Genomic DNA, 25,000 nt, shown 5'->3' with positions numbered 1-25,000 from the left:
GACGTGAAATTAACACAATGGTGAAATTCGCATAACCAACAAAGAAAAACATGAGTTGTTACGTAAAAGTCATTTCGTTTTATGCGCTGATATAACGTACATTTTGCTTCGATAGAACGTACACTATTTTTTTCTGAACTTGCGCTAATCCTGGGTAACAAGACTAATGCTGCAACAAAACATTGATTTGAGTGATTTATAGCTTATCTGGGGATTATTAATGGATAAAATGAAATTTTTCAATGTTGTACGTTATATCGAAGCAAAATGTACGTTATATCGAATTCGCTATACCGAGGGTACGTTATATCGAAGAATACCTGTAATCTATATCTCAAGGAATCGTAGTGTGAAGAATTAGCATAAGTTTAAATTCACGAATAAAAAGAAACAAACAACAACAACAACATCTCAAGGAATGGTGAATAAATTATTTTCAACCTTTTTGAGGGGAGACTAACAGTTTTAAGTTTAATATGCAATGTTTGAATTATTTTTTTTTACTGCAAAAAATATGAAAAATCACATATAATATGTTTAACGTTTTCCACTTTTAATAGCACATTAATTGAATTAAAAATAAACAGGTCCTATACTGCAGATATAGTTTAGTAGGTTCTGTATAAAAATATTACAATAAAAGAGTTTTAAGAAGTTGAAAACACTTGGCACTTGTGTTGATCAAAAAATGATTTCCAAATGATACTTTGAGCGCATAGAGATTTTTCATATTTTTCGTTTGAATATAAAAGTACCAGTTGCATACGAAAGTCCTAAGTATAAGCCTTATTACACATCAAAATTAAAATGTTTGAATCAGTACACATTGAGATATAATGTATTGAAAATTTGTTCAAAAATCGTTTTACTAAAACTTCTATAACTCTTTGCACTTTTATCTTCCTCCTCTCCTCTTCTTGGCGTAACGTCCTCATTGGGACAAAGCCTGCTTCTCAGCTTAGTGTTCTATGAGCACTTCCACAGTTATTAACTGAGAGCTTTCTCTGCCAATGACCATTTTGCATGTGTATATCGTGTGGCAGGCACGAAGATACTCTATGCCCAAGGAAGTCAAGGAAATTTGCTTTTACGAAAAGATCCTGGATCGACCGGGAATCGAACCCGTCACCCTCAGCATGGTCATGCTGAATACCCGTGCGTTTACCGCCTCGGCTATATGGGCCCTTGCACTTTTATCTTATTTAACTCAAAATTTCAGCAAAACCCTTCAATATATAGGAAACTCACGTAAAAATTTTAGAGGATTTGATTCACGTATGAAAAAGTTGTAGGCAATTGAATAAAACTAAAATATGACCAAAAATCGCTGTACGGACAATTGTTTGATACACTGTACTTGTCAATAACACGACTTTTCTTCAATCTGATGCAAAATAAGCATATGATTGCGCATGAAAACTTGCGGTCATTGATAGAAGTTTTTGAATTTTGTTTAATTTTGTAAGCTAGAGTAATCTAAAATTTCACTTTTACAGATGATGGTCAAAATGTTTGGGTTAGGCAACTTTTTTTTTCTTATCAAAAAGTTCAATAAGCTGCTACTTTTTATACTGTATGAATACAGTGCATCAGAAATTCTCAAATTTTGACTGTTTGTCAATCTATCATATGTGTCTCATTAGAACAGATTTGTACTTGATTGGTTAATCTTTCGCGATGCTAGAACCGTTCTCATAAAACACTATTTTCTAGACAACTAATATTTGAACTGTCATATCTCGGAAACCAGTGAACCGAATCGAATGAAATTTTGAACGCTTATCAACAAAATATTGATGCTTCAAAAAATATGTACTTTTTAACGTTGAAAAAAGTTATGATGGCTTGACACTTTTTGTATCTTCCTCGAAAAAAATGGTACTATTTTATATCAATATCATTACATTTTTTCCCGACACGTTGTCGTAAAAACAAACAAACAAACATTACATTATAGTTTTGATATCCAAAGATTTTCGACTTTTGTTCTGCCTATGATCGCATAATTGTCCCATATGAATAGGAAACCCAGCAAAGATGGGACTGATATGCGATCATAGGCAGTGTTCTCAATATAACTAATAGGCTAATGTACCCAATAAACAACAAATTACAAATTACTAAAAAGATAAGATATATTACAGCCTATTTAGAATAGAGGAAGAACACATTTAGTATTTTTTGTGTGGTATTGTGAATTTGCTGCAATCAATTGGGTTTTTAAATTAAGACAAATTTATCGATTTTTTGATTTTATACAAAAGAGCACTTTTTTCTGAGCCACTATGATTTTTTTTCAGATTTTTAGAACTTTATTTTGATACCTAAAATCAATTTCAAAGAGATTTTTTGAAACCACCTTTTGACAGCTGGGTAACTGCTTGACAGCTCAACCCAGTACAAAATGCGACGAGGGGTGATTCGACAAATCTCTCCCATATACAAACTTCAAATTGATTTTTAAATAAGTTCCCGGGCACCAACATTCATGAAAATTTGGATTTCGGCTCAGTTTCGCATGCAGATTCAGAATATGGAATTATCACAACACCGCTAAAAAAGCCAATTGAAACTATTTTTAAATCCAGAAAATCCGCAGTTTAGGGGAAAATGGAGCAAAATAGGCATCACCACGCCGGTTGATATTACATCAATTAAAAATTGATTGGTTAGCCGCAATCAGTTGAAACATGTCTTTAATTCAGAAAAATTGTATTTTAGAGGAAAATGAGGCAAAATGAGCACTTTCAGTCAATGACACAAATCGAGGTGTGTCCAATAGAATGCACCTGGGGACTGTCCATAAACCACGTGGTCATTTTTTTGGGACTTCTCAACCCCCCCCGCGTGGTCATTAATCCATACAAAATTTTTTATTCGTCCATACAAAATGGTCATAGGCCGAACACCCCCCCCCCCCTTCCCCCCCCCCCCCCCCCTTCATGACCACGTGGTTTATGGACAGCCCCCTGTCAATTGGGTTTTTAAATTTTGAAAATTGTATTGATTTTTAAATTTTATACGAAACAGCACCTTCTTCTGAGCCACTATGATTTTTTTCAGATTTTTAGAACTTCATTTTGGTACCTAAATTCAATTTCAAAGATATTTTTTTGAAATCACCTTTTGACAGCTGAGCAACTGTTTGACAGCTCCGCCCAGTGCAAACTGCGACGAGGGGTAATTCGACAAATCGCTCCCATACACATTTCAAATTGATTTTTAAATAGGTTCCCGGGCACCAAAATTCATGAAAATTTGGATTTCGACTCAGTTTGACATGCAGATTCAGAATATAGAATTATCTCAACACCGTTAAAGAAGCCAATTGTACATCAAGAAAAAAATGGTAGGTTAGCCGGCTATAGCCGCAATCAGTTGAAACCATTATTTAATTAAGAAAAAGTGTTTTAAGGGGAAAATGGGGCAAAATGGACATTTACACTCAATTCCGATGAATGAAATTATCACCAATCGATTCCTTGACTTTTTTCCATTCGGAAAAGATGGACTTCAAAGATCACCCGCAATAATTAGGTGCCTTTTTGGATTGGTTTTTCCCCACTGTGCAATGTTGCACTTATAATAGGTTGAGAAACAGTCAAAATTTGAGATGTTTGAAGCACTCTACGAAAAGTTACAGATTGTTGAACTGTTTTATGAGAAAAGAAAGTTACCTATCCCAAACATTTTGGAGACTCTCTATTATTCTATTTTTTTTTCAGATATCTTTCGAGCCATAAAACCATACGGAACATTTGCGGCAGTATTATTGACATATGTTACGTCGTCGTTACTACACGGATTGAACTTCCAGCTGTGGGCTACCTTATTAACGATAGGCGTCTGGAGCTATGTGGAGTACAATATGAGAAACAAACTAGCACAAATATTTTCAGCGTGCGTTTTAGTCAACAAATGTACGAAGACTTGTACAAAGCATCATTTGGGCCATAACAAATTACTTACCCTTTTTATTAATGTGATATTTTCGGTGATGTGTATTATCAATCTGGCATACTTGGGAGCAATTTTTGATGCCAGTTCTCAACTACAAACGGAAGGCTTTTCATTTAAGCACACTTTAGACAAATGGTATAAGCTTGATTATATTTCACACTGGCTATTGCTTTTAGGTTATATTTTTAATTGGATAATTTAATTGTAGACATCAAATTTATCATCAGTATTAAATTCAGCGATGAACAAGGCCTTCAAATCGTGTTTTTTATTTTGATTTATTTATCTCAGACACGTAAAATAATAAAAAAAAGTATTATTAAGACTATTAAGAGTATTATTTCAGTAACAAATTTTCAAAACCTATCATCAGCGACCAACAAACAAACCAGGACGAGATTAAACCGAAAATAAAACATGGAGTTACAGGTTTCATCATTCTCTTTTGTCTCCTTTTGCAAAAACGAGACCCGAACATGAAATGGGGTATCGCGCTACTTGGGCGGTGGTTTTCTTCGTCTGTTATTTTCGTCTGTTTTCCACTGTAACTCGGTCAATTTTGAACCGATTGACTTGAAATTTTGTACACGGGTAGATACTATACCTATCTCACCGCATTCCAAGAATTGTGTCAATTGGTTCAAGATTGACTGAGTTATAGTGGAAAACAGACGAATATAGAAGCCACCGCCCAAGTAGCGCGATTCCCTGCCTGGTTTAGACGGAGCAAGTGACTTGATTCAAGCCAATGGAAAATGCTCAATTGAATGCGAATTGAACGTGTGAACATCACCATTCATCTCACTTGAGCAAGCCACTTGACTTGAACGAAAGTTGAACATGTTGAACATTTTCATTCATTTTCAAATCATCTCACTTTCCTCGTCTAAACCCACGATTCATGTGAGTTGAATTCAACCATGTAAACACTAAAAAACAACTGAGACGAATTCAAGAGCAGTCAAGTGAGCGTTCAAGACGTTTGCCCAGTCTAAACACATCATTCACTTGGAATGAATATCTTTGAGGAATTTTCAGGTCATGCTCGTTCCATTTAAATTGTTATAATAACAAAAAAAAACTGATAATTTTAATTCTCTTCCAAATGCGTTTAGATTATAGAATAACCTTATGAATGACCACTAAAATGCCGTGTCAATAATTAGTTGGTAAAGCACTTGTCTAGCGAATAAAGGGTCGTGAGTTCAAATCTCACCTGAGCTGTGGATTTTTTCGCAAATTAACCAATAATTTACCCATCTGTACATATGTATGTTGAGTTATTTGAAAATCATAATTGACCACACGGATTGGTATTACCGAAAATTTGCACTTTGAGTTTGAGACATACTTTTGTTTAGTGAAATAAATCATCCTTATTGTGAATTTCGAATCCTGTCATGTTTAAGGCTGAAAGAAAACATGATATAGAAAAGAACTACTGAGAGGTACTTTGAAAAATTGCGTTCACTTACAACAAACTCCACGTGATCCTAATGGTGCTCATCTTACTCCGTCCTACCCTATATTTTTTTACCTCAATCAAATTTATTCATAGAAAAGAATTTGTTAAGCAATGTTATTGAAAAATATGGCAAATTTGTGCAGAATCAGTTGAAGGTTTTCTAAGGAATATTCTGCCGCATGTCCACAAACGAAGAATCAAAAGCAGCTTTTGATACTCGACATTTGTAGTCAATATATTGAAATTTTCCCCATTCCCTCATGAAAGAGCTGCAAAGTTGTGCCCATACCTTCTGAAACATCCTATATATTCGATTCGATGGTATGTCTTGTAATATATAAAAAAAAACGAGGAAGCTTCAAAAATAAATTTATTGTAATAAAATGTATATCAAAATGCCCTGAAGCAGTGATGAAAATGCACTGGGAAAATCTTTATATCTGTTAATAAAGGCATCGTTTTTCTTTGCGTTTGACGTTTCACATTAGCGCCTTCTATTGACAATATTGCACAACGCAATGCTTCGTGAAACACTTCCACCAGGTGATGGGGTAGTGTGAAGTGGGTGATCAATTTTCACAAAAATTGTTCCAGGTGTTATGTCTGTTTGTCTGTGCCTTATTTAGTTTTTTTTCTCTAATTAGGTATAAACAGTCTATAATTTTGCCGATCATCAGGATGGCTTTTACAACCACCTGTCCCATGTAATTCTGAGTTTCGGAATGTTTCTCTATAATAATCATCAGGCTGTCATCATCAATTCAAACCATGTTGCTCAATCGTACGATTCATTCATTATCTCACTAGAGCCACTCGTTTATAAACGCCTAACTACAAAGCTTGACTCAGTTATTACACATATAAAATAAATGGAAAGTTGCAGTCTAATACTTATTTACAAGTGTCTATGTAATCTAGTTTCATACAAATCAGTCGAAAAAATGGCGTCATCATGGAGAACTGTCATATCTGTCTCAGTTGAGTTATTTACAAAATAAAAAATAAATAAGCTTGGCACGTAATTAAACATAGACACGTGATCAAACTTCGGCGATTGAACTAATTAATAATAAGCTGAATTCGCTGAAGCCGTGTTGCTTAAAATCTGTTTCGGATAAAATAGTACTTCCAAATGGTGGCGAATGGCGACCAGTTATATCAGATCTCTAAATAAACACTGCAATATCCGTCCAGTCCATAATTTATTGCGCACGTCGCAATTAACTAACGCGTCGTATTATAAATAGTTTTGTCCTGTAAATACAAGAATAAACATTAAACTTAAACTATCTATTGTTTTTCCACTTGGTCAATTAAACTTGTTAGACGGTAACTTTCATACACAAAACCGCCAAAATATCGTATGTGTGTTAATTTTTGCACCATCGTATTTACAAATAAGGTTCCCGTATCACACACAATGTTTTGGTTTTCTTTGCATGCACGTAAGCTCTAACTCTTATCGTAGTAGGTTGAGGTTCAAAAAATCCGATTTCTTAAAACATTGCACCATGGAGAGGTGGCAGGTGACTTGTCCACGCGCAAATGTCGAAAAGTGGCTTTGCAGTCACCGTGGGAGTGTCACAGTCAAAAATATTGTTTTTTCAGATTTCCTGTTGTTTTCTAATTTTCTGGTGGAGAGAAAGAAAACGAATTTGTTATGACGTCGCCGTTCATTGGGGTATATAATAGGGCAGTGCATGAAATTATCTCTCTCTCTCTTTCACTCTTACAGAAATTTTGTAAACAACAAGGCCACGAAACGTCAAAATCCCATACAAAATCAAAACAGTGCAGTGCCCTATAGATTCAGTCTCCTGTAGACACCGTTGTCGTATGCAGATCTGGAATTGTGCTCATTCGGAATGATCAGTAGTCAGAGTAGTCAGAGTAGTGTATTGTACCATTTGGACAGGTATACCTATTTTGGGCACTTGTCTTGTCGCTATAACTAAGTCAATTTCAAAGCGATTGATTTGAATTTTGGTATAGACTTCAGCACGTACGTACAGTATCTACTCTATACAAAAATTCAAATCAATCGGTTTGAAATTGACTTAGTTATAAGGCAAGTGCCCAAAATAGATACACCTGCTCAAATGGTACAAGACTCTACTGTTAATTCCCCCATTCCCCCATTGAAGAGACATTGGAATAAAGAAGATCCAAATCTAAAAAAGCTAACCACACACACTCAAAAGACCGAATATTAACCCTTTATAAGGCAGTGGCAACTATATTGCCACCTACTGTTTGTATTTTTTTTTTCTGTTTTATAACAATTTATTTTGAACTTTCTTTTTGGTTAACGCAAAATTGGGATTACTAACAACGCCTGGTATTTTTTTGGTACTAAACAAAGCTTTAACAACAATTTGGGAGCCATTTGTAGCTTTAAAAATGGCTAAATTTGACCGCGTGAAGAAAACTAGCTCAAACTTATTGTAAAATTATAGATTTGATAAATATTTTAAGAAATAATAAAATTATTGGTTGACATGAGGTGAACTACAACGTTTATATTATGGGTTAAACCCTAATCCACTCAAAATCTCTTTTCCGGCTTTTTGTCGAAGTCAAATAAAGAAAAGTACCCTAAACGGGCAGTGGCAACTATATTGCCACCTAGATTTTTGAGAGTTTCTTTCAAACAAAAATTGTTTTGTACATGTAATCATGTATAAAATCATTTCCATAATAGTATGCGTTGACAACTCTTCTAGTTTTCTCGGCCTTATAAAGGGTTAAAAGACTAAAATAAGTGTAGAATTTGCTAAATGTTAAAATCAAGTTAAAAATACACGTTAATTAAAAAAAGGCTAAAATGGCTGAACCCAAAAAGGCCAGTATCACAGAAACACGAATAGGTATGTATAGAAATCCTCTACATAGAGATGAGCGGAAGTTACATATGTCGATTCGGCAACGCTGTTTGTTTTGTTTACACCAGCTTCCAACACTTACCACAAAGCTAGATGTTCAAACTTTTTGCGTGACTTTATTGTGGTGCAAGTTGTTTTGTTTACGTTTGCTAATTATATTCGAACTTATTTCCCAAATTTTGAAAAAAATAACAGCGCAATCGAAGAAATCTGAAATGTATTGCAAAGAATAGCGCGAATCAAATCGGCAGAAGTGAATCAAGCAGCAGCAATGAAAGTTTGTTCAAGAAGAGCAGCGGCAAAAGTTTCTTCATGAGCATACGCTTTTGAAAGCAGAATTAATTAAATACTATCTTCTTACTAAATTTACATATGGTATCAAATTCTCGATAATGAAAATAAATATTTGTAATACGTTTATTGTCGATTGCAATGCAATACCGTTCAAAAAATGCCTTCCTACAAACGTTGAACATGTTCATTTGGCTCACGCTTTGACAGTTCTCTCTGCTCGACTGGCTCACAATGGCCGCCTTCGCCACCTCTCTATAATGTAGGATTACTAGGTATGTACCAATAAGACAAAAAAAAACCTGAATCCCAATAATACTGCTGTGTGTATAGTTGTTCCGGAAATCACAATTAACAAGGGATAACTTTCCTGCACACGGCAGAGGTTGAAATATTTAGGAAATAAAATGAATAAAATCTTTTCAAAACTTAATGAAAGCGACAAATAAAGCATTTTTTTTTTCATTTTGAAAGGTTACTAGCCGGTCGCTGAATAGCGCTGAAACTAGGCCTTGGATAGGAAAGAACATAATCGTTCTGAAGCAGTTAACCAGATGTGCACGGTTAATCCAAGGTGAAGAAATCGGCCCTAACTCTCTAAACCGTTAACGTAAAAAGTTAGAAGTTGGCGCCACCTTTACTATTACTATCACAAAACATCGAATATTTAAAAAACACCCAAAAATAACACTCCCAATTTCAGTCAGTATGTTCGTCTACTATTGCTTTGTAATTTCTGGACATTTTAAGTTGCAAGTGTTTGCGCCTTGAGAGATATTTAAATTTGATAATTACATGATTTTGTCGCTTCTTAAAATTTTCTCTGATTTCTAATGCCAATATTCCACCAAATTTTGTACATTTTTTTACATATCTGTGACAGGACATATTTTGAACTCACTTGGTTTCTAGTAGAAAATATCAAAATAAGCTTAAAACACTGGTAGGTATTTGATAATATAATTTTATTTATATAAAATAACTCGAAAACAGTACCATATTCGGCGATTGCATTAACAATAATATAATTCTGTTCTGTGTATCATCAAGATGATAGCCCGAAAGAGTTGTTAAGCACGTTGTATCATATTTTACTAATCACGACAAAAAACTTTGTCGAAGACACCATGTGCCGTCATTTCGGAGTAATTAGGGGTAGGCGGGGCATTATGGACACCCGGGGCAGAATGGACACCCTCAATATTTTGAAATATGCAAACTTTTTTGAACTTTTAATGAATGGAGAATATAGTCCATTTGCCTAAAACGTAGTTTTAGGAAATAAACATTCGAAATTGAAACCATACTTGATTTTACACGAAAAAGTTGCGTCCTTCGTTTTTTGTGCATGGAAATTATAATTTTCACACCATCTAAAATAAGATTTAGTGAGTAATTTATTGCAGGTCGATTAAAACCTGATATTTCTAGAACACATCCAAGTAGTTTTGCTGTATCTACATGCTTAACATGTTTATATTTTCTTCTTTATTATATCAAAAATCAAGTTTGGAAATATCTTCTGCTGCCGGGGCAAAATGGACACTCACCTTTTTGAAAGAAGCGACAAAGGAAAAAATATAACCTAAATCACAAACCAACCAAATTCTTCAATTTCAGTATATTTTCGGTTAAATGTTCACTATAGTAGACATAGGGTGAAACAAATTGGTCAAAAGACGACAGAAGTGGAAAATAGTTGTTCTAGGCACAGCTGTACATGCCGACAAAAACGAAGCTTTATCCAAAACAGCCTCAATTTAAATTATCTGAACAAAAATGAACTACTTCGGCGTATTATTCAACCATAATAGTTGTTTTGTAATGAAATTACTTTATAGGTGTAGATAATGTACGAAATTCGTAAAAGTCTCATGGTGTCCATATTGCCCCATGGGGGTGTCCATTCTGCCCCGTATGCTTGAAGACGGTCATGAAAAACTAACATTTTTCAAAACATTTTTTGAAGTGGATAAATCATTTTTCTTCGTGAGAATTCTTATGCAATAGATGCTAAATAGACTTTAAAAGTATACATGCATCAAAAAACTAAACTTTTTTGACATCTTGCCAGGTAAAGTTGGCAAAAACCTTAGGGTGTCCATATTGCCCCGCCTACCCCTATGTTTGTCCCGTTAGATTGCGATCCTGGCCCTTATTGCAATGTACACAAAATCGTGCCACCCTAAATAGGTTGGAATGAGTGACAAAAAATAGGGGCTAAATACCGTCAGTGTACCAGTAGCCGCTCATGACCCAATAGCCGCTCACTGTAGCAAAAATCAAGTTTCCACGCATAAATACCCCCTTTTCGTCGCTGATATTCTTGGACAATATAAATTAAATGAGAGCAAAGCCATTTTATGCAATATTTACCAATAAACATAAATTTTAAAAACAAAAAAGTATAATTTTTTGAGCGGCTATTGGACCCAAAAAAGCTGTAGGAAATTTTATGTGTTCCAATAGCCGCTCACGCAAAAAAATACGTGAAAATTGTAAAAACTGTCGATTTTAGTACACAGTGTATTCAATCACTATTATACACTCCCGCTGAACAGGAAAAAATAATTGTAAAAACATAGAGTTGCAAAAATAATTCACTTTTCCGCAAAAGTCTATTTGAAAGATGGCATACATTTGTCCATGAGCGGAATTAGGACCACTTTGGTCTCACACAAATTGTAATAAAATCAAACTTTTATGAAAAGTTCTACACAAGTCTTGTTTTGTATCTGATTGTTCTTGGATTAAACTAACTTAAAATGCAAAAACATTACAAATTGGCTCACCAGTCATTTAACAGATGATGTTTTTCTGCAAAACTGGCCTTAGATGAGCGGAATCTGGTACCCTGATGGTATGTGAGATAAACGATGGTATGATGTACCGCTATTGTGTCGATTCGATGTAACATACTTATTTTAGTTATATGATTGTGTACAAAATTTTACTTACCTTCCAAAGTGCAGGCAACGTTCTCAAGTTTGTGTATTAAATGCATTTTCTTCGCGTGTATATCCATATCCAGCGAATCTATGATCTGGGAAGAAAAATTAAACAGAATATAAATCACATCACAGCTACTAGCTTTTATTTATTTTACCTGATCCCTATATTTTGTTACGTAAATGTAAAGCTCTTTCAGCGCCGCTATAACGTCGAACTCTTCTTGTTGCTGAATGGACAGCTGTTGCATGGCAGTGCACATATCCTGATCGCTAATTTGTGGCATGTGTGCGATTTCAGTGTAAAAGTTTGCAACCATCTCTCGGTACTGTGGCAAGTCCTGTACGCGGTAGACCAAATGTTAGACAATCTTATCAAACTGTACGATCCCGGGATATCTTTACCTTTGCAAATAATAATTTATTGGATGGCGAATCTTTTCCCAGTCTATACTCCGTCGTGGAACAAGAATCCATAAATGTTTGCGCTATAACACTGAGGCAAGCATCTACACTGGGTGATTTGTTGATGTCGAAAATGAAGTCTGGATTTTTAATGAAGTTTACCCAAAATCTCAGAGGTAAGCTGAAAATAAACAATGAATGGTTTTGCAATGGATATAACTAATGGCAAAATTTGGCTAATTCAAAAATATTTTTAATTTTCCCAAACCCTGAGGAGCAGGAACAAATGAAAAAAAAAACTGATAATGATTCTAATCGTGATCGAGATTATTTTAGGCCCGAAAAAATACTTTAGAGGAAAAGCGTATTTAAACAACTTGTTTGATTAGAAGTTCTGCAGTTTTTCTTTTGAAAGTATGCACTAGTCATCTAACTAGATGTGACATAAACGAAAAAAAATGAATGTAGGTATTACGAAAAGCAAAAAAGGTTGAGTGATCTACTTGCCCTCGGACGCATGAATGTCACATGTTACAATAGAAAAACACGAGAAAAACACATTTGAAGTTTCAAAATAAACTTTGATTATTGACGCATTTGATTGACTCCAACGCAGTTCAACTATCGGAATACGATTAAATTCATATGTTGACAAAATATTTCAAAAATACGTGTTAAAATATTGCGTTTGACATAAAAACCTAAAAAAATGTCAAAATGTGACATGCGACATTTATGCGTGGACGGTAAAATACGTGTTAAAATATTGCGTTTGACATAAAAACCTAAAAAAATGTCAAAATGTGACATGCGACATTTATGCGTCCGACGGTAGTAATGGTGCTGTAGTACTGTGAACGATTTCATTCTTTGTGAATTCTAATCTCAACTATAGACCGTTCCAGAAATTATAAGCACACCTACGCATAGCGAGAAAATAATAATTTTCATAACAAACATCTACGTTTATATTTTTATTAAAAGTATATTCTTCAATATATATGTAACAAGTTTATACATTAAAACGTGTTTTTATATCCATAACGTTCATTACAAAAAATCAACTTTTTAACTCTTTGCACAAACCACTTTTTTATACTTATGCTGAATTTATGCACTATAAAATATTGTTGTTGGCGCGAGTTTCTTCCGGATTAATGAAACACATACTGATAGCAGCGTATTTCACGGCAGCTTTAATGCTATATTTAAAAGAGTTAATTTCAATACTTTTACAATGGTTTTAACTTAAAATTACTTACATGATAGTTTCTTAATCTCTAACAAACTCTAACACTAAATCTTATTACAATACTAGTATGTACATTGAATTCATTCCTATTAGATAATAGCGTTGCCAGTCTCACCATACAACAAAATTGCCGTCGCAACAATTGTTTTCCAATTTTTTTCACAGGATCACTTCGAAAACATGTTTTTAAAGATACTTGATTAACGTTTTTTGAAAAATAACATTCAGCCTGTGCTTACGAAAACTTTAAAATTTTGAGAAAACTTGAAAATTTAACTGTTTTCATTTTTTAAAGAATGTGTCCAAGTAATTTGGAATTTTTAAACATGTTCCTACGACAATAAAAATATTTCACTCTAAGCACGGTGAAGCTGTAGTTTTACACATGCTCTAGTATAAATTTTGCTACTTGTTTAAGCTAAAGCTATTGAAAAAAAAAATGTTTTTTGGAAACATCGATTTTTGAATTGGAGTGGAAGTTTCAGATCCAAAAGACTATACGGTGCGGGCACCGGTTTTGGCCAGTCTAAGGGAAATCATTTTTATAAAAATAACCAATAATCCAATGAAAACTACTAATGTGTCAAATGAAAGGTTTCGATCTATACTTATTAGAAAAATGCAGAAATCAAGCTAATACTTGATTTTTGTATAAAAAGTGGCACTGGCCAAAATAGAAGTATTGCCGCAGTTTTGGCCATATTCTCAGCTTTGGTTTCTATTTTGGCCAATCACGTGTATTTCTTATGGGAGTGGCCAAATTAGAAGCACACTGGCCAAAATAGATATATGGGATCTGATTTTTAGGGAAAGTTCTTTTTCTTCCAGTTTTTAATTAAAATGTATGGTTTTCACATTTGTAATCATCATATTATATTAGAATCTACTAGTAAAAAATAAAGTTATGCCGATTAAGATCGTAACAGGCTGAATATTGCACTATGGCCGAAACTCCGGGCTGGCCAAAACTAAAGCTTCTACCCTATTTGAAACCAATGATTGTCCGATAGACATATGTATTTACAGTGATGAATGCATTTTTTTAATTTTTTTTTCTAGTGTGAATTTTTACACAGAAGAAAAAATGTTAAACAAGGCTTTTCAAAAATAGTGCAATTTTTGCAAAACGTTTTTGAGTTACCATTAAGGAATACTCTGCAACTTACAACCCAAAAGTCAAATGTAACTTTTGATAGCCGGTATTTGGTGTTAATATATTAGGGCAGGATATGTGAGAAAATGAAGTTGATTCTTGCATTCATTCCTAAATGGTTGGGCTGCAAAGTTGTGCTTATAATTTCTGGAACAGTCTATATCTAGTTAGTAAATAGTAAAAATTAAGTAAGGTAGCTTAATTTGACTGACTCGTAATCATTTAGGCAGATAGTCCGATGGTTTTTTAATGCGTAAATAAATAAAACTTTAAAAGCATCAGATTTGCATCTTCTAATGAGTCATTAGCATAATCGTATGTGAGAGTGAGACATAGAGTCACGCCGTGCAATAGATTTAGTACTACAAACTAACCGAAACGACATATTTACCTGTTTGACTTCCAAGCGTGTACAACATCTGGATCAATAATACCGTGCCGCTTGGCGGCGTCGTCCAGGATATCGAATATCCATTTGACGGCAGGTGGCAGCATACTGTTAACCGTTAAAATGGTACCGAAGAAATCGTCCACAAACTTTTGGATGGTGCCTTTGGTGGCCAATAGCCTTGTGAGGAAGATTTCCGGTATCGCTTTGTGGGTCCTCTCGTGTAGACTCTGCTGCTGCCCAAGAGATGTTTTCTCGTCTATTGATCTCACTAGGTGATATATACGAACATGGGTCTGTTGCGCTTGATTTTGAAAGTTCAACAAATGGCTCTGCTGAAGCGTCGGAGTGTGATGTACCATATCTCCGTTGATGGAAATGTGAGACGAAGAGTTATTAATATAATAACAATTCGGATATGGCTGTTTGTTACTGAAATTATTATAATTATCGTTCTGTCTGGCAATAAGGGACATCACAGCTGATTCTTTGATGCCATAATGGGCAAGAGTATTGATACGTTTCCATCCCCCAATCGTTTTGGTGGTCAGATCTTCGTCCTGAAGTAGCATAAGAAATTGGAAACAGAAATATCACTATAATTTTATACGCGTTTCAAAAGCAAAATCAGTTACCTGTAACGTAAGATGGCCACCACGACCATGACGCCATTCCAGGTCTAAATCGTGTACCGAAGGGCGCATCGAAAAAGGCGTATTTTTGAAAAGTGCATCGAGTATTTTTGATTTCACTTGAGTTATTGTATCACAGTCCAAAACTTTGCATTGTATTTTTTCATCCAGGTCATCCTGAATAATGTGTAGAGTGACGACACTATGCGTAATCTGTTCTCGCAAAAGGCGTTCCTCACTCAGTGAGTATCGAGCGTCATGAGTAACTGCGTCCACTAAGCCCTTCTCGATCTGGTGCTTTATTGCTTTGTACAGCAAAAATAACGAATTTCCACTGTATTCCTTCAAATAATCGTACATACATATGGCCATGTAGTTTGTTAACATTTTTTCCACGACGCTCTCTGTCCGCCTTAACATCAATTGCGGATGTTTGGTGACTACTGATTTATCAATCAATCGGAGTAGTAAGCATTTTAACACATCGGTGGCGTATTCCATTTTATTCATAAGCACTATCATAAGTAATGACGCTACGTTCACCCTAAAATCAAACATAGTGAATGAGAAAACGTATTTATATCATGGAAATAGATAAAGGTTAATGAAATAATAAGAGATTATGCTCTATTTAGAAAAAAAAAGTTAAATGTGGAACGTACTTGTCTCGTATGCTGAATGATTTCTGAGCCTCCAGCGTTTCGATGAATATCAGCAAGAACACTTTATTATTGATAAGTTGTTCAAACTGCATCATGGCTTGGTCGTAGTTGGTTCGAGGCATATTTATTCGAAACTTTGACGAGTTCAATATCGGATGATCAGTCACGCCGGGGAAAAATACTTTCATGATGTAGTTTACGTGATCCAGTGTTGGTATGCCGCTATTCTCCAGATCAGCCGTCAGATCAGTCATGTCGGTTTGCAACTCTGCAAATGCCTGTTTGCACTCCATTCGAACATTGCTTTCCAAGGTGTCCATTTGGATCTGTATTCGTTTGTATTCCCGTTCAGCTTGCGTACTCTTACGGCGATAAATTATTAAAATCACTACTAGAGAAACCACGATGAACAGTGTGCCGATCACTATGCCAAATAAGACATGTGAAAATGTGTACGGTTTCATCAAGTCATATTTTAGATAACCTAAAAGAAAACAAAAGTTGTTTTCAGTACATAGGAAATAGGCAGGGGAAACCATTGTCAGAAAATAGATTTTTGGAAGATTCATCTTGAGTATTTCTGTATTAATCGTATACGTAGCTTTTCAAGCAAATAGTTCATGACACGTTCCTCTCTGGGTAATTCTTCAGAATATTCTTAAATAAAACTAATGACAACAATTTGTACAGGCAAACAAACGAAATGAACAAGGTTATCATCGTTCTAGAGAAAATGCAAGAAAGATAAGAAGAACAGTCTCACGAGTATTAAAATAAAAGCGTTTTAAATATTACAAGCAAAGTTTGCTTAATTAAAATTCAGACGAAAGCCTCAGAAGTATGTTCCAGGTAAAGTTGTAGTTTTCGCTAAAAGGGGCCAAAAATTAAAAAAAAAAACTATTCGGAACAAAATTTAAAAATACCCGGAGGGACATACTTTTGTAATTAATAATAACCATTTGCAATACCAAACATAAATATTATTCGTACCTATTTGAAAGCGAAGATTCTGTCCGACGCGTACCACCACCAGCGGTAATTCCTGAGATGTTTGTTCCGTTCCATTCTCGTCTGTGGGCAACGGTTGCTGCGCCGGTGGCGTACAAACCAGCTGGGTCAGAGCCAGACTCGTTACGTTGCACTGCATCGTTCCGATTGTAACGTTCACATCTGATTCATCACTGGCAATATTTAAATTTTCACCCTCGATCACTAGAGTGTCTCCTTTGTATAGCTTTTTGAAACTCGGAAATGGGAAATAAATGGGATCTTCGACGTAGATAATGGTGGATCGCAGATTTTGGAAATGTTTATTGAGATCTTTTACTGATAGAACGTTATCCATTACGAAGCTGAGTTGGAATGTAATTTGACTTTCGCTCATTTTGAGCGCTATTGGCGAACTAAGCCTATTTATTGTAGTGTCCATCAAAGAGGCAGTTGTTTGCAGCTCTTCCGAAGGAAGGAACTGAGTGGGCGAAAACAGAGACACAGTCAACGCCGAGTTATCACTTATCAGTGATTCCGCAGTAGATATAAAACCTGAAGACTCCGTTGTTATTAAACTTCTGCGGTTTTTTATGCGACTTTGATTATTGCCTGCATGTAGGCTACCAGTCATCTGCTCCAAGTGCTTTAGAAATGATAGGAATTTAAGATTCACCGATGGAGATGGACACTCCATTTGATTGGGATTTAGTACGGTGCAAATTGATTTGTTAATGCGTTCATCTTCATAATACACTTCTATCTCAGGTTTTTGTATAGAGTCCAAATTTGTACCGTGAACTGTCATCATCCTTCCACCACTCATGAAACTCTTGAGAGGTTTGATCTGCATTATTTTGGGGTCAACGGTATAATTGTACACGCTACATGTTTCATAATGGCTATGATAGTGATAGTTGTTTCGGTTTAAGCTGTTGAGCTGATTATCGTCCATGCATTTCAGCGTTCGATTTGCTCCATCTATCAATAACGTAAGGATTCGTATATGCTCTGGAGAACGAGCGGCTGACGTGATGCATGTTAGCCTACCGGATGAAGCTTGCGTAATGTTGATAAGGCAAGGATAATCATCTAAATATGCCATTATTTTGGAACCAATATTTAAGAACCTTCCAATAATGGAAACCTTGGTACCACCGCTTTGTGGTCCCATCGTAGGATGCAAGCCCGTTAGTTGTACATTTTTGTACCGGAATTGCACACTGGATTCAGTATATCCTGCTTCATTACCAACTTTTATGGATGCCGTCATTTCTTCCGGAACCGGCCCGGTGCGGCATTCTATTTTGACAGATATCTCATAGTTCACTAGTTCACATGGGACGTTGCCAATTCTTATTTTACCCCTTACATCCTCTTCGCGAATTCCCAAATTGCTTCCTTCTATAGTGAGCAATGTTCCACCTTCTATGGGCCCACTGAGGGGTTTTATGAGGTCAATCCTTGGTTTGGGACATTCATTCAAATGAGTGTCAAATGCACAAGTTTCATTATATACGCACTGATTGTTACACCATGTGCATTGATATTTCTTGTCCCGTGTTACACACAAACTACAGTCGGCGTGCTCTCTGTGAGACCCTAGTATATCACACTTGTAGAGAATAATTGACACTGTGTCTATGTAATGGTTTCGATTCCAGTTTACATCAACTTTAGCTTCGTACTCATTCGTATTTGCTTCATAAGAATACTGAAATAAAAAAAGGAAAACATATATTAGGTAAAGCTGCTCAAATGAATACACAAATAGTAGTTTCAGATTTGTTGCAAGAAGCGTTCAATCGCCACCGGTTTCTTTAGGAAAATTGTCTGTTTCAACGTAAACATTACTTAATTTAAAAAAGGCTTCAGCATTACTTACCGGCGTTTTCTCGCAAACAACATATTTATTCGATTCCACCCGTGCAGGTAACACCATATGAGCCCCTTCTATGTTGACTGTGCACAGAAAGCCAGTATGGGCACTCTGAGGCCTGGGCAGATTTTCGATTTCCAATTTTATTTCCTTGGGAACTTTGTTCGGCAGCAAGATGGGCTCGGCTCGTTTCTTAAAGTGTGGACACGTGTTTTCGTTGGTAACGATACTTCCAGAGTTACGACACGTTGAGGTGTTATAGACGCACTTGTTATCGTAAATGCACCAATTGCAACCCCATTGACTGCGTAGACATTTCCGACAAGTATCATGCCGCGAACAGTCATAGAAAGCAAAGTTACGAGAGACGAAATCTTTATTTGTCTCAGAACTTCTCACACTCAACGGAACTAGGATATGATCCGTACTAGCAGCAAGCTGGGGTCGTTTATCTATCGGTGGCGTTCTGCATACTAGTCCTTCATTGGTCACATTCGCATCTATCGGTGTAGAGTTACCAAACACACATTTGTATTTGGCATTATGTGGCAGTTCAGGTAGCGTTCGAATAATAAGATGCACGGTTGCCATCTGATTGATAGGAATTTTATCAGGGGAGACCATTTCGAAATCGATACATTGCTGTCCGGTGCTAATCGAAAGCCACCTAGCTGTGCTTGTGTCCTTTTGGCAAGTGTTTCGGACTGTGCACCGCTTTTCAAGAGAACACCATCCGCAGAACGGATCCCTGGATTCCAAACAACTCGAACAATTGGTGAATGTACTGCAGTGTTCGACTTTCATTTTGATGACCTTAAACAATCAGGGAATGTGAAAAGAATGTAATGCTTCCAACGAAATTATTGTACTTACTCTTTTCTCAGACAAAATGTACATGTATTCATTTTTCGGCGACAACATGGTATCAGGTAAAATTTTATAACCGCTGTCCACCTCGATTCGTTCGTATTCCCCAGCAGAGAGCCCTGACATTAAAATCTGCAAAAAATAATGACGATTGTATGGTTACGAATGTTAAATTGTATGACTGTAGACTCCTAGAATTGAGGATTTTAAACATCCATTTACCCTCAGTGCTGGGATGGGAACACTCACTTTCAAAGAGTTACACTCACTTGCTATTTTCTCAGCTCAGAAGAGTGCAATCAAGAAACGATTCATGGACGACTTTTGTATTGTGGTTTTGTCTAAAACTTTGCCGCACACGCATACCAAAGTCGTGACAGAGTTGTAAAAGCGACTCTCCGCGAGATGAGTGTAATTTACATTCACCTCGTGGAGAGTTGCCTTCGCAGCTCCCTCACGACTTCGGTATGCCAGTGCGAACCCTACTCTATTCGGCGAAGTTTTAGACAAAACCACAATGCAAAAGTCGTCCATACATCGATTCTTGATTGCACGCTTCTGAGCTGAGAAAATAGCAAGTGAGTGTAACTCATTGCAAGTGAGTGTTCCCATCCTTGCCTCAGTGTACCATTAGCCGTCCGTGTTACAATAGCCGCTCACGAGCGTAGAAATGAAGTTTACTGTCAAAAATACAATCTTTGTATCGCGGATATTCAAAATATGCATGCCGAATTACATTCGTACAGTGAGGATTGTACTTATTTATCCCAATAAACATCAGTTTCATCACTGTGAGCGGCTATTGGAACACGAGCGGCTACTTATACACTGACGGTCCAAGGTTTCTACTCGAACACCAAAATAGCCAGATCGCTGAAGTTGTTATATACATCGCTGAGCTATATGTTAATGGTTATCATTTTGATTAATTTCAATGAACTCAATATAACAACGTTGTCTATTGCTTGGTGCATTATTATGTGCATTATGTAGAACTTTGTGTACCTAATTAGTTTTATAGTTCCATATGGACTCTAGGATTTTGATAATGAAATGAATATATAATTTCATATTCCCCAGGTAGTAGGGTGGGGCGGGGCAAAATGGGTCACCATCATAACTTTGGTTTGTATTCGTCCTCTACTCTTCAGTACACTAGTTAGCTATGCTAAAAGTCGATAAAAAGTTCAATAAATACAAAACATAATGTTAAACAAGCAGTTTAAAAAAGTGACCAATTTTGCGCCGTGAAAAAAGAGCGGGACAAGATGGATCACCTTTTAAGTAATTTACATATTCTCAACGAGAACGGCAATATATAAGATTTGTTTCGTATTCATATATGCTTCATATTCATAGTGAGTAAGCAAGAACTACTAGTAAACATTTTATAAATTTATTTAGAAAATAAAAAACTTTTTGATTTGAGTGGTCCTAAGACGACTTGAAAATCGATGTTTTCACTAAAAAAATATCATAATTTTATGTTATAATTTTAGGCGCTCATTGCGCTTGATTGAAGTGAGTTATGAGATAATCTTGAAATAAAATACCTTCCCCATAGACGTAGTTTACGTCAAAATAAATAACTTTTAAACGATCTAAGAAGATCTAAGAAAATTGAAGGTGGACCCATCTTGCCCCGCGGTGGTTTATATGGAGAATCCCTTGAAAAATGTTTCACTGGGAATTCACATTTAATTTTCTTGTAGTTTAAAACTCCGCGTTTCCGTTTGTTTATTAATTATTAGGGGTAGGCGGGGCAATATGGACACCCTAAGGTTTTTGCCAACTTTACCTGGCAAGATGTCAAAAAAGTTTAGTTGTTTGATACAATTACCCTTTTTAAGTCTATTTAGCATCTATTGCATAAGAATGCTAACGAAGAAAAATGATTTATCCACTTCAAAATATGTTTTGAAAAATGTTAGTTTTTCATGACCGTCTTCAAGCATACGGGGCAGAATGGACACCCCCATGGGGCAATATGGACACCATGAGACTTTTACGAATTTCGTACATTATTTACACCTATAAAGTCATTTCATTACTAAACAACTATTATGGATGAATAATACGCCGAAGTAGTTCATTTTTGTTCAGTTAATTTAAATTCAGGCTGTTTAGATAAAGCTTCGTTTATGTCGGCATGTACAGCTGTGCCTAGAACAACTATTTTCCACTGCTGTCGTTTTTGACCAATTTGTTTCACCGCGTGTCTACTATAGTGAACATTTAATCGAAAATATACTGAAATCGAAGAATTTGGTTGGTTTGTGATTTAGATTATATTTTTCCCTTACCGCTTCTTTCAAAAAGGTGAGTGTCCATTTTGCCCCGGCAGCAGAAGATATTTCCAAATTTGATTTTTGATATAATAAGAAGAAAATATAAACATGTTAAGCATGTAGATACAGCAAAACTACTTGCATGTGTTCTAGAAATATCAGGTTTTAATCGACCTGTAATAAATTAATCACTAAATCTTATTTTAGGTGGTGTGAAAATTATAATTTTCATGCACAAAAAACGGAGGACGCAACTTTTTCATGTAAAATCAAGTATAATTTTAATTTTGAATGTTTCTTTCCTGAAACTAAGTTTTAGACAAATGGACTATATTCTCCATTCATTAAAATTTCACAAAAATTCGCATATTTTAAAATATTGAGGGTGTCCATTCTGCCCCGGGTGTCCATATTGCCCCGCCTACCCCTAGTTGTGTCACATAAGAAAAATGGCTAAAAACCATTTTATTTTTCATTTCCAATGAGAGTGAATATTTTTTCAATCAATACCCTAAACTTTTGTACCTATATTCATGCTGGTCACCTAACAAAATTATTACTATAATCAAAGCATGAGTAATGCACCCCACCCTGTATACACCCTATTTTAAACATACCTTTTTTATCCAGCCCTCCGAAGTGCCGAGGAATGCAAGCGTGTGAGGTCCTGTATTGGTCGTTGTAACGGACGTTACAGATTCGTTTGGAAAGTTGAAGAGAGCTCTTGCAAGAATCGGAGTCACGCCGCTGATTTTTAGCCCTACGTGACAGAAGCTAAAAATGTTACCAATCGATCCCACCACAGGACACTTTCCATCATTTATCGTTCCGGAAATGTATCCCAAGTTTCTGTCCTTGATACTTCCATTGAAACATGCTGAAATGAAATTGAAAACTTTGCAAAAATTGAACACATGTGAACAATGCCACACTTGTCTTACAATGAATGTTCTCATTAAACACTTCTTCAATCTCCGTCAGACTATACACACACATAGCGGAATTGTTTTGCGGCTCGTTGGTTATTTCTTTAGAGGGTGAAAAAACAGCAACAAGAACGTAATCATCTTTCTTGATTCCTAAATCTTGGCTCAGCTTTGTCCCCGCTTGAATAATTTTCGCATCTCGAAGAATATTGTAATCTTCTCCATCCACTAGACAAGTAATGGTTACCTAGAATGACGATCATGCCAGTTTAATCATTCTGAAAAAAATATGTATCACACATACCTCTGTGTAGCTATCGTAATTGGGATCATTCACACAAATTCTTGTCAGCCGGGTTACGAATCCAGCTTCATCCGCCAAGTGAGACTTCTTTTGCACCACCGCAAAGTAGGCATAATCGGAACTGTTGAATCCGTACACGTAATTTACCAGGAAATGATCACGATATTTCACATCAATGTTAATGTTCGATTGCTGTATCGAAAATTCGGCATAGTTTAGATCGTCAAGCTTCCTGGACGATATGGCCGGAACGTCATGCCGGTAGTCACCAACGTTTGTGAACGTGGTACCCACATACAGTATGTCTTCTTTCTTCCATGACTGGTACTTGCTCGGACCGATAAATGCGTACGTGGAAGATGTTTCATCATTTGCAGCAAGAGCTACCTCCATATACTTCGAGGAGTCCGGAAATCTACCACTCAAATAGTAGATTTCACATGCTCCTTGGTGTATACTGCCGCAGGCGATCAGAGTATCACCTCCACTGTTGTAGATTAGAATTTTATTGTGATTATTTGTCTCGTAAGTTTCTTCGTCGGGAGAGCATCCTCCCGCATGACACTGCGGAGAGTCCAGCTTGGGACCCGTTATGGCTTCATTGAGCTGCTTGAGATTCGTGTCTAATTGGTAGATTCTATTAGTAGCTCCAGCATATAAGAGATTCCTTCGTTTATCGTATGTTAAATGGGTGAAGTACGAATTGTTGTCCAGCGTGAATTGTGCAACCACATTCTGCGATGGTATTAGCGAAGATGCTGTTATAGTTGCTACAGATCCTTCGGCGGATACAATAATCGTCACTGATGACAGGCAAATGACATGAAGCAAGTGTAGCAGGAGTAGGACGGACATAGTTGCTTCGTTTAGTCGTTTGATGGACACTTATGTAATACCTGAAAAAAATAAGGTAATGTTGCATTGTGTAGGCAGTGACAATAAAGGGGTTTTATTCTGGTGACATTAAGGATGATTCATATGAATATGTGTATAGCCTTTTTATTTTTTTCTGGCGTAATGTGCTTACTGGGACAGAGCTTGCTTCTGAGCTTAGTGTTCTATGACCGCTTCCACAGTTATATCCTGCGAGCGTCCACTGCCAATGACCATATTCGTATCGTCTGGCAGGCACAATCATTACCCATTAAGTAATTAATGCGTCAGGTTTTGAAAAAAATGCTAAATTATCGAAAAGCTTCTGTTAAGTAAAACACCGCGTCATAGTTGTAATTGCAATTGCTCGATCCACACTTTGTCCGACAACTATCAGCCCATTTACCTGCAGGCAAGGTGTGGACCTACTAAGCCTCTCCCGTTAACCCTCTCTTTCCCATGGTAGCACAGGTGATCCACTACTTTGCACTGTTCATACAAATACTGATGTCTAATGATTTATTACGCCAATTTTGGTCAAAATACATCTGCTCGTTTTCCTACACACGACAATCGAATTTTCTCAAAATCCATACGTCAAACCTGACGTCGGACGTAGTGCGCTGGACAGCGGACCTAGCCCTCTATCCAGCGCACTGTGTCCGACGTACGTCCGACACACGGTTTAGGAGAAACATCAATTTTCACGTGTCAAAAATTCCGATTTCCAACTGCACGAACAATAATTTAGCGTAAGTCGGTATTTTTCCATTTTAATTCAAACAATATTTGAATATTCTCTTTATTCCGAAACCAGAACATTATTTTCAACGGAGAA

General features: G+C 36.2%; 1 protein-coding gene across 1 annotated transcript; it reads right to left on the bottom strand.

Moving 5' to 3' along the window:
• Positions 1-6,200: 6,200 nt before the first annotated feature.
• LOC109414986 (plexin-B) lies at positions 6,201-24,673 on the bottom strand. Its single transcript, XM_062843938.1, has 13 exons — positions 23,290-24,673; positions 23,001-23,232; positions 22,677-22,936; positions 19,778-19,903; positions 18,911-19,717; positions 17,029-18,739; positions 16,039-16,522; positions 15,380-15,920; positions 14,748-15,304; positions 11,952-12,132; positions 11,705-11,887; positions 11,557-11,641; positions 6,201-6,679 (listed from the first exon to the last, which is right to left on the bottom strand). Exons 1-13 carry the CDS (start codon positions 24,142-24,144, stop codon positions 6,663-6,665), a joined length of 6,039 nt encoding a protein of 2,012 aa, XP_062699922.1. The 5' UTR covers positions 24,145-24,673; the 3' UTR covers positions 6,201-6,662.
• Between the last annotated feature and the right edge of the window lie 327 nt (positions 24,674-25,000).

The sequence above is a fragment of the Aedes albopictus genome, unplaced genomic scaffold, assembly GCF_035046485.1.
Source record: "Aedes albopictus strain Foshan unplaced genomic scaffold, AalbF5 HiC_scaffold_655, whole genome shotgun sequence".
Classification (NCBI taxonomy): Eukaryota; Metazoa; Arthropoda; class Insecta; order Diptera; family Culicidae; genus Aedes; species Aedes albopictus.
This window is presented reverse-complemented; position numbering and strand designations above follow the sequence as displayed.